This window comes from Mesoplodon densirostris, chromosome 1, assembly GCF_025265405.1.
Source record: "Mesoplodon densirostris isolate mMesDen1 chromosome 1, mMesDen1 primary haplotype, whole genome shotgun sequence".
In the NCBI taxonomy this organism is placed as follows: Eukaryota; Metazoa; Chordata; class Mammalia; order Artiodactyla; family Ziphiidae; genus Mesoplodon; species Mesoplodon densirostris.
This window is the reverse complement of record NC_082661.1, coordinates 70,761,232-70,779,032: the sequence shown is the minus strand read 5'-3', so window position 1 is coordinate 70,779,032 and position 17,801 is coordinate 70,761,232. Positions and strand designations below refer to the sequence as shown.

Below are 17,801 nucleotides of genomic sequence, written 5' to 3'. Positions count from 1 at the left end.
TAAAACACTCACAACAGTAGGCATTTGGATAGCCCTAGCTGCCTTCGTAATTACTGGTCTTTACTGAAATATTCTAGGGGAGAGATGACAAAGGCTGGAGGGCAGAGACCTGGCAGGCAGAGACCCAAAGATCCTGAGAGGCATCCGGTTTCAGTAAATTGCTACTCACAGGGCAGCACAGCGACTGTTAAATTGCAGGTTGACACCCGTAAGTGGGTTGTGAAATCAATTCCGTAACTCACAACCAGCATTTTAAAAATGGAATTGACTAGGAATTATGAAAGGGCATCACGTGTACGAAGGGGAGTGCTGTTTCCTGAAACTTCTGTTTCAGTTGTCAACACGTGCATATGCATAACGGGGCATGTTCTTAAATGTATTTTTTACCATGGGAAGTAGTCCAGAAAGTTTGAAAAACACCAGATTGATTAGCTTTCAACTGAAATAGAAGTAAAGCATGGAAAGATAAGAAGTTCAATTAAATTGAAATTAGTCTTTGAGATGCCAGGGAGACATGCAAGTGCCACTTTTCCCCTTTGCATTGAACTTCAGGTGCAGAAAGTTGAGGTCATCCTCCTTGGTTCACAGCACATCATCGTCAGTGTCCGAGAGTTTTTGTTTGTTTGTTTTTTCCGGTACGTGGGCATCTCACTGCTGTGGCCTCTCCCGTTGCGGAGCACAGGCTCCGGACGCACAAGCTCAGCGGCTATGGCTCACGGGCCCAGCCGCTCCACAGCATGTGGGATCTTCCCACACCGGGGCACGAACCCGCGTCCCCTGCATCGGCAGGCGGACTCTCAACCACTGCGCCACCAGGGAAGCCCTGTCTGAGAGTTTTTAACCCGAATTATAGTAGTGTTATGTGGGATCCCACCATCAAGCATATAATCTCTCTGTGGAAAATCCTGTAATTAATATTTTTTGTCACACCTTACATACATATAGGGTTTCCCAGGTGAATAGACACGGTCCTGCAATCACCAGAGGTTCCTAGTATGATGGGGAGACAGAGGATGAGGGTGACAAGCAAGGGAAATGCCATTAGAGAGCTCGGGGCACTGCAGGACCCGCAGTTATGTGGCCCAGACACATTTCTTTATTGCATTCTCTTGTAATCTGGATGCTCCTGGGAATATCCTGTCACAAAACCCCATTTCCAGATGAAGGGCAAAATTTCAGAGAGGTGAGGGGTCTGGCCTGGGTCCCCTCGGAGACCACTTGGCCCAGCTTCAACCCAGCCCAGACACTAACCCTCAATCTCTCCCCAGAACTATCTGCATTTCAGAGCATATTTTGCAGGAGTGCATGAACTCTGCCCTTTGTACCTGATATTTGCCAAATGGCAGTTTGCCCCATTGTTGTCAATATTTGCAGTAATCATTTGCATGCAAAGACACCTCACTTCTGTGGTGACCCGTGGTCATTCCCAAAGGTGATAAAGGTAGACCCATCCAGGTGATTCATACCATCGGGAAGACCTCGAGCAATTTTCCTCCCAGGGAATCTAACTCCAATTTTATCTGCCCCAATTCCCCCCAAAACACGCTGTCAAACAAAGCCTGCCAGGCTGTTCCCAAGTTTCCTCTTTCACATTTGCTCTTGCTTGTTTGTTTTGTCTTCTGCAAGCTCTTGTGGCTGTGACTGAGCATCAACAGCAGGCACTAGCAGTTGAAAGAGAGCTTAACATGAAGGCAGTTCTACCCATTTGCATAAATTAATTCTGAAAATTGGGCAAGGACGCCCATTTTTGCAGTGCATGGGTCACCCCAGTCCAGCCTACAGCTCATGGGTGGGGGGAGGGCAAGGTTTAAGAACAGGGAGATGTGTTCCTTGGACAGGCAGCGGGCCAAGCGGAAAAGGGAAAGGTCTTGAGTCAAGTACGTGGCGGTTCAGTGACTTTTAGTCGTGTGCCGTTGTGCAGGTCACTTCTGAGTAGCTCCACAGGACGTATTCACAGGAAGGAACAACTGCTGTGATACTGGTGGTCCTGTCTCACCAGCCAGAAGTCATGGTCAGCTGATCCTTCCTGGTTCAGGCATTAACCCTGTAGGCACTGGGAAATGGAGAGGTCTGGGAAGTTCTGCAAGTGGGGAAGTGGGGACACTCAGGGGGGTCCAGGTGACAGCTCTTTACAAACTGGTGTGGGGGAATCACATGTTGGAACCACTGGCCCTCCCAGTGCGCACCAGCCTGTCCCCCTCCTGCCCGTTGCACAGTTTCCTTCCAAGAACTCAGGGAGCTCACGGGTGTGCAGGGCCCACACTAGGGGGAGGTGAGGAAGGTGCTCGTCTCCTGGGCAAACTTTAAGGGGGCGCCAAAAAACAGTCATCGAATCAATAATATTTTGCAGCAATGTTTTAATGCAAAAATTAATGCAAAAAGAAAAAGCGCGCTGAACAACAAAATATCGAAGTTTCAAATAAAGACAGGCTCAATGCGAGCTACGGTGCTTCCCCGGCCGCCTTCCTGACGCCCTCCTCCACCGCCAACCCGTAGGTTCAGGAGAAGGAGCGCGCGGCCCGGCGGCAGCGATGGCGGCTGCGGCGGCTGCGGGAGCGGCTGCGGCGCAAGGACGAGGCTCTGGGGCGGCAGGCGGCGGCCTTGGAGCGTGGCCGGCGGCTCCAGCGGCGCCAGCTGCGACTGGTGCGCGAGCAGGAGCGCATCCTGCGGGAGCAGGTGCAGCGGCTGGAGCTGGACGTGAGGCGCCTCTGCCACGCCGCGGGCCTCCTGCTGGCCGAGCTGGACGCTCCGAACCCGGGTGGCCCCCGACCGCCGGGCCCGGCCAGTCCCCGGGGCGCTCCCGAGGAGGCCGCGGCGCCACGCGCGCTGCGGGCCAGGGCCGAGCGCGGCGAGCGCGAGCGGGACCAGGCGGCGCGCCGGCTGCGGGAGCAGCGCGCCACCGAGCGGCTGCTCCGCGGGCAGCTGGAGGAGCTGCGCTGCTTCATCTATGGGCTGAAGCTGTCGGAGATCGGCCTGCAGGGCCAGGTGGAGGAGCTCGCCCAGCAAAACAGGTGCCTGCGAGAGGAGCTGGGAGCCCAGGCCCCCCGAGAGAGAGCGCTCAGCACGGCCCCTGCTGGTCACGGTAGCCTGGTAAGTGGCCGCAACCCAGGGCACGAGTGATTTTCTGCTTTTCTCTAACTTTCTGCCACTTGGTCAAGTCACGGGCTCCGTCATTCCCCCGTTTTCCTCTTCAACCAACCCTGCAACCCACCAGACCCGTTCACCCACCCTTCATTCCATCCGCGCATCTACCCACCTGGTGGTGCCCATCCACCCCTACAGCTTCACTCACCCGTTCACCAAGCCAGCCACCTCCCCACCACCTGTCCACCTGCTCAGCCACCGTCCACCTGTCCATGCCCTCATGCACCGTCTTGTCTACCCACCCACCCACCCCTCTACCCACACTCCATCATCTCTTTCACCCAACCATCTGCTTGTCCATGTCTCCTTGCAGCCACTCTCCAGGCAGCCAACCAGCTACCCTTCATCCCTCCTCGTCTCGTTTCCTCCTGTCCGTCCATCTATCTGACATTTGATGGGTCCCTGCCTGTGCCAGGCCCCTTGCTGGGCGAGCTCCTCCACGTGCAGTATGACATTAACTGTCATGGTCTCCTGACTTCCACCCCGATCTGCCCCTCCCTAGGAAAGCCATCACCCTTTCCCACCTCCCTCACAGCTCCAAAGGTGACCACGGTCCTCAGCGTGCCGGTGCTGTACGTGCATCTTCATTTCTCCTTCTTTAGACTGTGAGCCCCTTGAGGGCAGGTCCAGGTCAGATGGCTTCTGTAGCGGCCGCCCCAGCAGCAGCACACAGGAGGCCCTCAGGACTGTGCAGTAGAGAACATGCAGGGTTCAGCCCCTTTCCGGTTCTCCTACTTGCTAGCTGTGTGACCCCAAGCAAGTTTCTTAAGCTCTGGAGCCGAGAGCAGGCTGGACACTGATGTTATCACCTAACTGATAGACGAGCAAAAACTTAATGCTTAATATACTCCTGCCACGTGCTTGGCACCCTACGGTGTTTTCAAAGGCATCATTTAATGCTCATAAAACTGTAAAGCAGGTACTATTAATGTCCCCACTCCACAGAGAGGAGGCTGAGGCTCAGAGAGGCAGTGCACTGACCTGTTGTCACACAGCTCAGAAGAGGCAGAACTAGAATTTGATCCAAATTGGATGTGAGTCCAGAGTGCTTTGTTTCTCCTGCACCAGGCTGCCTCCCTGTAAAGGGAGAGTTAACTCAGCTCCCTCCAAGAGATCAAGATCCCACTGGGTTAATTTGCATTTAAGGAAAAATAAGGGAGCCACCTTAGCCCAAAGAAGATTACTCATTAAAAAAAAAAAAATCAAATTTATCTTCGGACCTGGACAACCTATTTCAAATTAACTGGAACTTTAGTCTTCTCAAGATACTGAAGTGTATCCTGCCTAGATCATTTTAATAATGAGTTTATCTGTGGTTATATTTTATCCTTTTAGTACTTCATCCTACTCATATTACTTCTGCGTGTCCTGTTCGTTTTTCCTCCATCATGTTCATCAGGTAAAAGGAATACAGTGTACCTTTAATATTGGCGCCTTGTTGTAATTTCAGAAAATAAATCGTGCAGAGATGGAAATTGTCATTTAGAATCCTTTCTGTAATTTTCCTAAATGTAAGATTTTAATTTAGGCTGTTGGCTTACATCCTTATTCTCCCAATCTTTCTGCCTTCCCGTGCACTGCTACTCTTTCTTTTATCTAAAGAAGGGTGAATACCTAAATATTTTAGAGATACCTCCTAATGTTTTGTATGTTTTGTGTTCTCTCATTTAATCTTTAGTACAGCCTTGCAGCCAGATGCTATTATCCCACTGACTAGATGGAGAAACTGAGACCCGGGGGGTTAAGTGACTTGACCACAGGCATGCAGCTCCAAAGTATTAGGGCCAGCAAGGGGACACGGGCCAGATCAAGGCTGTGACTCCAAGATGCTGTCCTTACCTTAAGATGCTGGGGCCAGCGTTGGTTCTTGCGGAGTTTGGGGCAGTGTCAGTGGCTGCGTTTGGCAGCTTGTGTGCCATCAGTTATAAGCCCCTTGTTGACATGCATCTGTGACCTTCTCGATGTTTCATGCCTTATCATTTAAAAGACCCAATGCCCAAGGAGAACTGCATGCTCTCAAGACTTTGCTGGATGCTGCTGTGCACAGTCAAAAGTCTCTCAAAAATTCCCTCAATTTCCCATAAAGTGTGGTCCCCAGCCAGTTCTGCCTCTATAGCATCCGGAGAAGCCAGCCTGTTATCAGATGAGTAGAAGAGGAAGCAGGGGCCCGTGGGATAGAAAATGCTGATCCTTAAACATGGAAGCCATACACACTGGGGTGAGATGCTCATGCTCTAATATGGCAGGTGGGACCCGGAGTGGACAGAGGCAGTGGATTCTGCTGGGTGAAGGGGTAGCAGCACTTGCTGTCTTCTGAGTGTGTCAGAGTGAAGAGCCCATGGGAGCGTGGATGCAAGAGCCCTTTAAAGATGGAACAAATGTCAGTTACCATTTCAGCATAGAGTGTCACGGGACGGTCACTGATCCTGGCTTTTAGCAATCTAAAATGGCAGCCTGTGAGCATCCGGGCTGGGAGAGTGATATCAGCAAGGGCTTGCTTTGGCCGTCGGTGTCCATTTCATCGTGGTTTGTGCATTTCCTATGTGGCTTGCTCTCACTTCTGGGAAGTGGCTCCCATCCCCTCGCTGATGATCTCTCCAAGGGGGCTCGACACCAGGGTGACCAGCTTCTTGTTCCAGCCAGACGTTAGCAGTTCTCCCAGATGGAGACAAGCAGGGCCGAGTTCCCCCAACTGGTGGGCCTGGAGCCTGGCCCTGCCTTCTAGGAGCCCCGGGAGCCTTGCCAGTCATTTTACTTCTATGCCTCAATATCCTTATTGAGCAAATAGAAACGTAGGTACTATGAGAGTTTCCTGGGGCTACCCTAGCAAAGAACTACAAACTGTGTGGTTTCAACAATAGTCCTGGAGGCTGGAAGCCCGAGATTGTGGTGTCGGCAGGGTCGTTCCTTCCGAGGCCTGTGAACGAAGATCTGTTCTGGGCCGCTCTCCTTAGACTGTGGGCAGCTGTCTTCTCCCTGTGTCTCATTGTCTTCCTTCTATGCATGTCTGTGTTCAAATGTCCCCCTTTCATAAGGACACCAGTCATATTGGATTAGGGCCCACCCGAATGACCCCATCTTAACTTAATCAGTTGTGTCTCTATTTCCAAATCAGGTCATGTTCTGAGGTCCTGGGGGTTAAGGGTCAACTTAGGAAGTTTGTGGGGGGACACAATTTAACTCATAACAAGTACCCTCCTGGATGCACCATTATGAGGCCCCATGAAACAGTAGAACTGTTGGTTCTAGTTCCTTGATGTGCTTCTTCGCCGGCTTCATGGGGCACCCGAAACGATTCCTATATTTATGAGGGAGTCTTTGCACTAGACACCATCTCTGATGCTCTACATCTGTTGTCCACTCATTTTGTCCCTCAACGACCTTCAAGGGAGGCACTATCTTACCCCCATTTTACAGATGAGGAAGTGAAGGCCCGAGAGTCCCAGGGTCCCACAGATATTAAGTGGTGGGGCAGGACTTGCGCCCCGGCAGGCTGACCCTGAGATGAGCCTGTGAGTGCCATGCTCCGCTCCTCTGGTAACTAGTGGTCAGTGGGTCCAAAATCAGCATTTAACGGGTGCCATACAACAAGGTGTACTCGGGCCTGAGCTTGGTACCAGGGCTGGGAAATAAGACAAGGCCCCTGCCTGCACGGGATGACAAGACTGCCTGGAGAAAGAGGGTGCAAACAGAGGAAGGGGGAAGGGGCCTGACGATCTGTGGGTCACTGTTGGGGATCTTGGTGTTTGGAATGGGGAATGGACCCAGGGCCACAGGGTATGTCAGAGTCTTCCGAACTGTCCTACTCTCAGAGGGCACTGACAGTCCCGACTCTGAGCACCTTGGAGTTGAAAAGGGCCACCTTGAAAGGAAGAAATCCTCCAGAGAGCGCGCTGGAGAGATGGGAAATGCCAGCCAGTCACCAGCTCATGGGGCAGCATGGCTTGCAATTTTAAAGTTAAAATGCTAGAATCTATTGATAACAACACTGTAAAGCCAGATGGTGTCCCTCTGGTCTTGGTCTGGCCTGTGGCCATGGCTGTGCATGTATGAAATTGCATTCAGTGTTCTGAGAGCATTGCATGCATGCATGCATGAGTTCCCAAGGCTGACAGTGCATTTCCAAAGGGGCAGGACCCAGAATGGTTAAGAGCCACGCGGCAGATCTTCAGCACCCCTCTCTGGATAACGGTGTAACCCCCAAATGATCTCTTTTCATAAGCCCCCAGCAGCTCCATCGCCTTGGGATCCAGCTCCACTTCCTAACCTCGGCATTCAAGGCCCCAGCTGCTCTAGCCGCTGCCTCCAGGCTCACTGCCCACCCCTTCCTCTCACCCTGCGGTCCTGCAGGTCCCTAAATATGCCAGGCTCCTCCAGCCTGCTTACTTTCCCTGTGTCTAGAGACTTCTACCGTCTGCTCCCCATGGCCCCTTGGTAAACCCCTGCTTCTTTCTCTCCATTTGGTGAGAATGTCTCTTCCTCCAAGAAGACTTTTCTGATTTTACGTTAGCTCCTTCCCTCCTTGGTGCCCCCATCATGATATGACCCACCTCTGGTGACCCTAATTCTCACTGTACTGGGCCTGGCTGCCCACGCCCCCGTAGCTGTGCCTTCATCATCATCACCAGCTGGGTCCGATTCAGCCATAAGTCCCAGCCCCTGTCCACAGGCTGTGGAATACTTGGTGAGGAAGTGACTCAGTGAATAAATGGCCAAAAGAAGATATTTGCTCCATTGCCCATGAGAAATGGAAACTTCCAGACGAAGGGACCAGCCTAAGATGGCAATGCTGGGAAGTGAGGTATAGAAATTGGGAAACGAGAGGGAGGTCTAGCCCCAGGGAAGTGTGTATCGTATTGAAAGTCATTACAAATTATTAGGGTGCCTCCAACCCAAACCAGCCCCTTGGTTACATCTGATGTGTGTCATGGTGTGATTCATGGTGAGGGTAATCATTATGAGAAGATATTTTATTTGATTCCTATTTACACAGCACTTCCCCAAACAGGATCTCCTTGATACTGGGAGGTAGCCAGGCAGGGATCAGTGATTTTGTCCCCAACCCCACAGAGGAGGCACATGCCTTGCCCAGGATCGCACAGTTTATAGTTTCTAGAACAAGTTGCTTGGAGCCCAGGTCCCCAAAGGAATGGCCATTGCGAGGACAAACGCCCAACTCGGGGAGGAGTTTGGGGAGGGGGTTTCTGGTCAGAATCCCAGGTGAAAGAAAATTTAAGAGGACTCTGGTTTGCAAGAGAAGCAAAGCCTATCTGCAGATGTGTCCAAATGCTTTTTAGCAAGCGTGCACTGGGCATCCTGTATGTTCCAGGCACCGTGCCGGCCACTGGGGCTGGGGAGGCGATCCTGCTCTTCAAAAGTTTGTAGGGGAGATAGACACAGGAGCAGAAAGGGCAATTTGGATGATGACCGCTACAGCAGGGGACACCCTGGGGCAGTGGCCTGGCCTGGAGGGTAACAAGCAGGCTCGTATAAAGAGATTAAAAGTCACTCTCTTATGATGTCAGTGTCAGGCAGTCATCCCAGAGCTGCGACCCCGCTCCTTGTGACAGTGGCCTCAGGAATGCGGGCTGCTCAGGCCAGCTTCTCGGCCCCAGCGATATGAGTAGAGCGACTCCTGTTGGCGAGTATGAGAATCTCTTCATTGTTTCCTGAGTCCAGGCAGCCCGTTCCTGCTCAAAGCTTGCACCTGAGCAGAAGTGCCGTTACACATTTGTCACTCACTCCTGCAGCGAGCAAGGGCTTTAAAACAGTTTCGATAATGTCAAAAAACAAAACATAGGCAAAAGCCACAAACATACAAATAACATAAAAAGGAAATACAGATGGACCGTGGTCTTACAAAAAAGGTCCATTACTTAAAAAAAGAAAAATACGAATGAGAAAAACCTCAAGATTCCACTGTATTCAGAATATTTGTCATATATTAAAAGTACCTCAATACTGTTTATAGTTGGTAAAAATTGGAAACAACCTAAATGTCTGATCAGAGGGACCTGATTTGGTAAGTGAAGGCATTCCTTACGTCAGAGATTTTTTGGCAGCCCTAAAACACCACATTACAGAAGAAGTTGTGGAGAAATGATCCTTCGATACGATCACATGAAAAATGCACAAAGCGAAAGTCAACATTTTGTAGAAACAGACTTTTGGAAGAATTTAAATGTCTTTGCACAGAGAAAAAACCCAGAGGGATATATTCTCACACATTTGTAATATTTGTGTTTGGATATCACTGTATTCCTCATTTTCTTCTTTCAAAATAATTACACGTTAAAACTAAAGCCAAGTAAAGTTACCGGCAAATGCTCCTGTGAGTGTTGAAAAGCAGGGAGGGCTGGCAGCTCTGAGCAGAGGGGGGCAAGAAGGGGGAGAGAAGGCCCGGATCAAGTCCGGAGACCTGAGTTCAGGTCCTGTTCTCCCACTGTGTGTGCTATGTGACCTTGGACAAGTCACTGTCCCTCTCTGAGTATTGATTTCATCACTTGTGACATGAAGTGGGTATAGCATCATCTCGGAAGTCCTCCCCTGGATGTTAGCTCCTCGAGGCAGGGGTCTGTGTGTGTTATCCATGGCTGTGTCCCAGCCCCAGGACAAAGCCTGCCACATAGTAGGTGCTCAGAAAGTATTTGTTGAACTGAATGGAAGTCAGCTTGGGTACTGGAGCAAAATCCAAATAGAAATGAACAGCAGAATGATGGTGGCCTTTGACACTGCCCTCCGCCTCCCTTTCATCTGTTCCCTCCTCCTTCCTTCTGCTTCTCTCTCTTGCTTGCTCTCATGTCTTTGAATTTCTGTCTCCCTTTTTGCATCCCATTTCCTCTCTTTTTTTTCTTTCTCATTTGCCTTCTCTCTCTTCCTTTCTCTTGTGCCTTCTCTCTCTCTCCATTTTCTCATCTCCACCTCCTTCCAATAGCGATTTTAAGTTCTTGACAAAAGTGTTTAATTCTGATCAGGTGGGAAGCTAGTGGAGAAAACCATGAGGTACCCCATGGCAGGTTGGCCGGGCCCATCTGGATGCAGAGCAGGGCTGTGCCCAGACCCCTCTGGTTTTCATTGGTCTTGGCTGGGGCCCTGTTCCGGTGCTTGTTAAAAGCTTCTGGGTGATCCTTAGGTGTGGCCAGGGTCTGGTCTCCCCTGGTCTCTGAGGAAAACTGGACGAGACACAAACTGTAGCACAGTAACTGGAAGGTCACAAACTTGGGGTATGAGGAGGGGATGCTGCAGTGAGGGAGGGGCTTCATTTGGGGGAGGCTCAGGGAAGCCTCATTAAGGATCTGGCCTTTAAGTTAAGCCCAGAAGGGAGCAGCTGGGCCAGGCAGAAGGGTGGGGAGGAGAGGTGTAGGCAGTAGGCACTAGGGGTGCGAGGCCCCAAGGCAGGAGGGAGAAGGGTCCATCCAAAGAGCAGAGACGGGTGTGGTGAGGCCGGGCAGGCAGGGGTTTTATCTTTCAGGGCAGTGGGAAGGGTGGGAAACAGGAGGGCAACCTGAGCCGGTTTCCATTTCAGTGCAATTGCTAGGCTGCCAAAGGGTGTGGAAAGGAGGGGCAGAGAGCCAGGGGGAGGGAGGGTTTTGCAAGGAGGCAGCATGCGACCAGTACCCTTCCCAGGAGGATGCGCCAGGCAGGCGGGAAGAACCGCACATGCGGAGGCCAGCAGGAATCAGGGTGGGGGGACAAGGAGGCACTGTGAGACGAAGCCAGGACCAGGAGTGTCAGGGGCTGCGGTGACAGCCTGGACGGCCTCCCGTGCCTGACTGCAGCACAGGAGCTGATCCCGTGGATTGAGTGGGGGAGGTGAGGGGGGACTTGCAGGTCAGAGGGTCCCTGGCAGCTGCGGGCAGGACGGGAGGGGAAGCAGGAGGCCCAGTTAGTGGCCAACGCAGGGGTCTGCTGAGAGCAGGTGAGGGCCTGGGGACGGGGACGGAGCATGACCTGTCCATTTCCGTTTCTCCCTCCCCTAGAAGAGCACCTGACCCACAGTAGGAGCTTAATAAATGTTTGCTGAATAAATGCACGGCGAGTCCGGAATTTCTGCCTTTCAGCAGGTTCTGTCTATCCATCCAACTGTCAAACCTTTATTAAGCACCTAGTGTGTGCCAGGCTGGAGTGACAGTGCGGACCGAATGAAGGCCAGTTTCCTTCCTGAACGACCTCAGGTCTAGTGTGGGAGCAGGTGGGAAGCAAACAGCGCCCCTTAGAACCGGGCTAGATGTACCCGGGGCAGTGGGAACCTGCAGGAGACCTGTGCCCTGGCCCCTCGTGGGTGGTGGCTGGAGCTGCAGTCAAGGTGCTGCCTCTAACGTGCTCTGTGGGGCGAGAGGTGGGCTTTGGGTTAGGGAAGCTCCTTGCTACAGCCCAGCTTGCCTTTTGGGGTGAGACCCAGAGGAGGAGGGTGCTTCCCGGAGATGCCTGGCTGTAGCGTTTGGGGCCTGTGGACAGTTGAGGGACAGGACTGCCCGGAGGCCAGGGCAGTCTCCCACCTCGGGTGGATACAGAGGGAACTTCCGCACCAGAAGGAGAGGGGACTGGAGCCTTTGGTGCCACCTTGAGGGGCCCAGAAAAATCTTGGCTGAATGGACAACTCCCCATCGTCTGCTAAATGGACGCTGGGTGCTCACAGGAGACAGTTTGGTTGGCAGGACCGAGAATGCAGGACCAGGGCACTATGGCCAGGCCACTGCCCTCTGCTGTCCTCACCTGGGGAGGGGATGCGACTCCCTCCAGGAGTCCTTGGGAGGGACAGGCTTGGAGGGTCCCTTGCAACCAGGGACACTCACAGCTGTCTTGTCTTCTTGTGTTTTTTTCCTCAAGGACGCCCTGGGCTGTGTTCAGGATGAATCGCTGCCCCTGCCCTGGGAGGAGGCTCCGGATGCCTGCGGAAACCGAGGCCCCGACGGGGCCCCTGGACCAAGGGGCTCGGCAGGTGCGTGGGGGGCCCCGTGTGGACATCCACTGATGGGCCAGCTCTCTTACGACGTCCTGATGACACAGCAGGGTGGCGGTCCCTGCTCTACAGTCAGGAAGCTGAGGCTCAGAGAGGTAGCGTTGCTTGCTTGATGCCACACAGCTGGGAAAGGTAGGATCAGAGTCCACAACGCCCACGGCAAGGTCTGTGACTTAGGCTCAACCCGACATTTAGGCTCACTCCCTCAACCCTCAGAAGGGTGCCAACCAGGCAACGCACGTGCTAGCCTCAGGCAGCAGGGGTCCCTTCAGTGGGATTTGTCTTCGCAGAAGACCGTGTCATGACCAGGAGCTGTTCTATTCCCCTCCCCCGCCCCAGTGACAGCTCAGGTGTGAGACAAGTGTGAAGTCTGGGAGTTGCTGGGACCCCCTTATCCCTAAGTTGTCCCTAACAGGAACCAATATTTCTGCTAATAGTCTCGGGTGCAGCTTCCGGGGTCCCTGCTGCAAAAGCCACTGCACGCAGGGAGCCCCAAAGCCACGGTGTCCAGCTGGCCATCTGTGGTTTATGTACAGTTTTCCAAGGTGAAATTCAACTTAAGGATGAGGGGGTCAGTTATACCCAGCGGGGCTGTTGACCAGCAAAGCTGGCCTTTCCCCTCCATCCCATTTCTGGGGAACAGAGCTGACAAGTCAAACGAGGTCAGGTTTGTCCTTGGGGAAGGGGGCGGGGCATGTCTGGCAAAGCCTGGGCATCAACTCCTCTGTCTACGTGCTGACCGTGAGGGGCTGGGGCCCAGGCATTATGACCCTGTGTGACCATGAGGGTGCGGGGCCGGGGACATGTCGTGGGCTTTGTGGTCGGAAGAGGTGGCTTCCAGACCCGATTCTGATGCTCACCAGTGGATGTCATTCCCCATCTCTGAGCCTGGGTTTCTCACCTGACAGGCAGTGGTGGCCAGCAGGCCACTTTTGGAGGCTCAAAGGCCCTGAGTCATGAGAAGTGCCGTCTCATCCTAACAGCAGATGGCCCTGCTGGTGGCAATCATGGGAAAGCTCCTAGGAGGGTCTTCTTAACTCTCCGGTCCTGTCATTTCCCAGGCCAGCCCTCCGAGGGGCCCCGCGCCTGGGACTGCACTGGGGCTGGACAAGGCACTGCTGTCTTGATCCCAGGCCCGGAGACCACGTACAAGTTCCCAGGAGACCTCGCAGGATCTGACCGTGGACAGGTGAGGCCAGAGGCTTTCTGTGTGCCTGGGGTGACAGGTGGGTCCGATCAGCCCTACTGTGTGTGCTGCACAGTGTCGCCACCACGCAGAAGGTGGGCGAAGGAGGTAAAGAAGCTTGGGGTTTGGAAGAACGTTCTGGAAATAATTGAGAGGGAGACTTGAGTGGGTGGGGAGTGGGCAGGAGGGCTGTGTGCCCAGACCCAGCTGCCACGTAGCAAAGTTCATCTCAGTGAAACCTCCCCGCCAGCAATGGGGCAGGAGCCATGACCCCCCGTTCTGCAGAGGAGGAAGTCATGATTTCCCAAGGCCTCACAGCCCTCTAGGGGACTGGGGTCCTCACGTCTCTATAGCCCACACTCTGCACCACACTCTTCCCTAAGGGTCAGGAGCCTGGTTCCAGCCAGTCCTGATGCAGTTTTGTGGTTCTAAAGGGGGGGGGCCTTCCTTGCTCACCTACTTTCATTCATTCACCTCCTGCTCTGAGCCACTGCGTGGTGTGCTGTGTCACACCCAAAGTGGGAAAAGGGCAGAGCAGTCCCTGGGGTGGGGAGAGCTTCACAGAGAAGCTGGGGAAGTAGTTAGACAGACAGGAAACCAGGGATGGACAGCGAAAGGGCAGGCCAGGTGGGAAGACCCGCCAGGTAAAGGCAGTGAGGCTGGGAGCGCTGCGAGGTGCGAGTGGGGTCGTGGTCGTATGTGAGCCGAGGGCTCCTACTGAGCCTGGATGAAGCCAAGTTTCATCTCCCGGCCTCAGCCCAGCCTGGGTTTGTTCTCTGAGTCAGGCCAGTCCTCCTCTCTGGTTAAGCTCATTGAATAAGTAAATATAAAAAGATATTCAAAAATATCTATGAAACACCTCCTGTGTGCCCGGGACTATTCTAGGCAGATAGTCTACACCGTGCTGTCCACTAGAGCCTTCCACAGTGCTGGCAATATTCTGCACCTGTGCAGTCCGGTGTAGGAGCCGTGAACCACGCGTGGCTTCTGAGCGCTTGAAACGTGGCTGGTGTGACTGCAGAACTGAGTGTTAACTTTCACTGAATTGCTTTAACTTGGAAGAGCCCCGTGTGGCCTGTGCGGCTACCGTATTGGACAGTGCAGGGCTATGGGAGGAGTTAAACAATACACACACACATATCCTACATGATGTGAGCCAGGGGAGGGCCCCAAAGAGGGAGGGAAAGGGGGTGAATGGACAGACAGTGGTGGAAGTGGTCAGCAAGGCCTTTTTGAGGAAGTAACGTTTGAGCTGAGATGTTAACGAAGCCAGAGGGCGAGCCGTGGCGGGGGGCGGGGGGCAGAGGGAGGGGCAGGGGCAGAGGCCCTGGAGTGCTAACAGGCCCGGGGTGTTAGGAAGACCTGTATGGCTGGGTGAGGAGATGAGCTCAGAGAGGTGGGGAGAGGCTCTATGGGGGAAGGGTCCGCTTCACCCCTTCTCTTCTCTTCCCTCCCCTAGTTTACTCTGGCTGAGCCCAGCTTGGACGAACAGACTGTCCTTCTTATCTGTGGCTTCCCCCCGGGGCAGGACATGGACGGCTCACTCCTCCCGGTGGAGCTGGCCTGGATTTCAGAGCAGAAGCTAGCAGCCACCCCGGCCCAGGTGTCCTTCCTCCCAGTGCAGACGTACACACGCCCTCCCTGGGGGCAGGCTGGGGACTCGGCTCCCCTGCCACTGCCGTGGCTGCTCCTGGAAGATTCCCCAGAAGAACTGCAAGCCCAACAGGTGCTGGAGGCCAGGCCCCCGCCTGCTTTCTCCGCTGCAAGACGCCCCAGCCGGAATCATCGCCAGGCAAGGAGCCACGATGCCTCCCTCTGCCGGGAGTCCCCATGCATTTCAAATCACCGATTTCCCAGGAGAGGCCCCAAGGACCTAAAAGACTCTTGCAAGGAGGGAGGAGGAACCCCAGGGCAGAGACCGGAAGGTGCCAGGGCTCAGTCAAGTCAGGAAAGCCGTGAGAACCTGAGCCTGGAGGCTGGTGTCAGGGCCCCAGAGGGTGTACGGAATGAGCACGGGGCTTCCGAACCCCCGGCTGCAGCCTGCTGCCCTGGGCCCAGGCGGGAGCTTCCACTGCCCCTTCCTCAGGGGGAGGCCTCAGTGTCAACGGAGGGTCCTGAATCCCTGAGCAGGAGGGGGCGGGGGGGAGGGCATGTCTGGAGCCTCCAAGAAGGAGGAGAAGGGGGAGAAGGGGCAGGAGGGCTTTCATCATCAGAGGAGGAAGAGGCCGCCACAGCCGCCTTCTCCAGGGCCCACAGCACCAACGGGCCACCGCCGGCAGGTGCTCAGCCCTTTGCAGAGCAGGGCGGAGCCCTCAGGAGAGTTCCGGGCAAGGAGGAAGACTACGTGTGGTCTAGAAACGCTCTGCTTCTCCCAGAGGGAAGCCCTGAGGACAAAGGACAGGAAGAGGAGGAGGAATTGTTGCATCTCCAAGGGTCCAGCCCGGGCCACAGGGATGTCCGGGAGGAGCCGGGCTCCGAGGACTGTGAGGCCAAGGAAACGCTTTTCCTACTGCAGGAGGGAGGTTTGCCACCGTCTCCTGGATTGGCTTTATGGCCCGAGGGGGCCCAACCTACCAGTCACCCCCGGGCTCCAAGCAAAGGCTGTGAGGGATCTGCGTTAAAAATAGAGGAATTTGAAAAGGAGATGGAGGCTTGTTTCCAGCAACTCTCCATCCTGAAGCCTGGGAGTGGGAGGCATGGCCAGAAAGCTTCCTCGTTGGCAGGAGAAAACTGGAGCTTTGCTCGGAGATGGCACAGCTTCCAGGAGGACGCGTATCCTCAGCAGGCTTTGGCAAACCAGCATTTGGATATTTGTTATGCCAAGGAAGCAAACCCCAAGGAGCCTGATGAAGACGTTAAACCGGGAGAGACTGGGGCCCTAGGAACTGGAGAAGTTCTTCCAGGGCCGGTGCTGGATTTGGTCAACCTGAGCCCGGGCCCGCCAGAGGGGTCCTCTGAGTGGGGTCGGAACCAGCTCTCTCAGCAGCCGAGAGCCCTCGAGAGAGCGAGGACTAGGTTTCGTCAGCTCATTTCTGGATTGAAGACGGAGAGAAGCAAAGTTTTACGTGACAACGCCAAGCTTCAGGTAGATCAGGAGCGGTGCCACAGAAAACTGCGTGTCCTGGAAAAAGAGAGGGAGAGAAATGTGAAAAAAATATCTGCACTCAAACAGGATAACGGCATGCTGTTAGGAGACATCTCTCACGTAAAGAGGGAGCTGGACCAGTACGTGCAGGTCATTTCCGACCTTGAAGACTGTAACAGGAAAAGTTACTGCAAAATTTCTGAGCTCGAAGAGGAAAACGAGAGATTGAAAGGGCACCTTGGGCAGCTCCGGAAAGCCATGTCTGCGAGCATTCGAAAATCCAAAGGCGTGATGGAGTGCATCACCCTGGAAAACTGGGAGCTCAGTGCACTGATTTCGGAGCTTGGGGTCAGTTATAAAGAGCTGATAAAGGATATAGTGCTGGGAATAGAAGACATGATCCAGGCCTTCAGGGGGGAGAACGAACACCTTCTACAAAGGATCCGAGTCCTGGAGGGGGAAGTCGTGTGGGGGAGCAGCACAGATGAGGGACCTTTGGTGAGAACAGAGGAGTATCTCCAGGGAAAAAACATGATGGCGGTGGACCAGGTGAACACTGTAGAAAGGGGGGTGCAGGTGACCCAGCTTTCAGGGCAACTGACTGCAGGAGGCCCTGGGCCACCCTCGGAGCAGGAAATGGGTCTGGCTGGAGGGTGGACGGGACCTTGTTTAGGCCTGGAGGATTCCAGGTGCGGTGCTGATTCTCCTGCTACATCACTGGTCTGGGGAAATGCCGCAGGATCCAGTGCCCTGCAAGGAAACACCGATGGGGCAGGAGTGAAAGAAGCGCATTTGGAGAAAGATGACGAAAGACCACGGTGTTCTGAAGACCAAGGGCGAGCTCTGAAGTCCCCACGCAGTGGCCCCCGGGTAGGTTGACTCTGCATGGCTGTTTAATCATCTTGCTGAGTTATAGCACTGACCACACCCTTTACTACCGTGTCCTCCAGCAGCCCTAGGAGGGAGGAACAGTCACCACCCCCATTTCCCAGGTGAGAAAACGTAGGCACAGAGAAGTTAAGTAACTTGCCCAGAGTCACACATCTAGGAGGGGTTGAGCCCAGACTCTACCTGGGCAGTCAGGCTCCAGAGTCTTTATTCTTACCCTGGATAAGATAATGCGAGTCTGCCCCTCTGTTCAGGCTGTTCAAATTGGTATCTGGTGGGACATGGAGTGGGTGTTTACACTTTAATATTAGAGCTTTTACTTTCAGACCAAGGAGTTTTTCAAGCACCTCAAGTTATAATTCTGTACATTGAGTCTTTTTTTTTTGGTATTTATGTATTTATATTGAGATATAATTGATATCTAACACTGTGTAAGTTTAAGATGTGCAATGTGTTGAGTTGATACATTTCTATATTGCAATCTGATTACCACCATAGCTTTAGCCAACACCTCTATCACACTGAATACTGGGTCT

General features: G+C 53.7%; 1 protein-coding gene across 1 annotated transcript in view; it reads left to right on the top strand.

Annotated features, from left to right (window-relative positions):
• The window catches only part of C1H4orf50 (chromosome 1 C4orf50 homolog), a 50,371-nt gene that overhangs the window by 5,974 nt on the left and 26,596 nt on the right, over positions 1 to 17,801 (top strand). The window contains exons 3-6 of the mRNA XM_060096143.1: positions 2,497 to 3,090; positions 11,974 to 12,085; positions 13,168 to 13,295; positions 14,752 to 17,247. Of these exons, the coding sequence (XP_059952126.1) occupies positions 2,497 to 3,090; positions 11,974 to 12,085; positions 13,168 to 13,295; positions 14,752 to 17,247 (3,330 nt within the window). The remainder of the gene's footprint in view (positions 1 to 2,496; positions 3,091 to 11,973; positions 12,086 to 13,167; positions 13,296 to 14,751; positions 17,248 to 17,801) is intronic.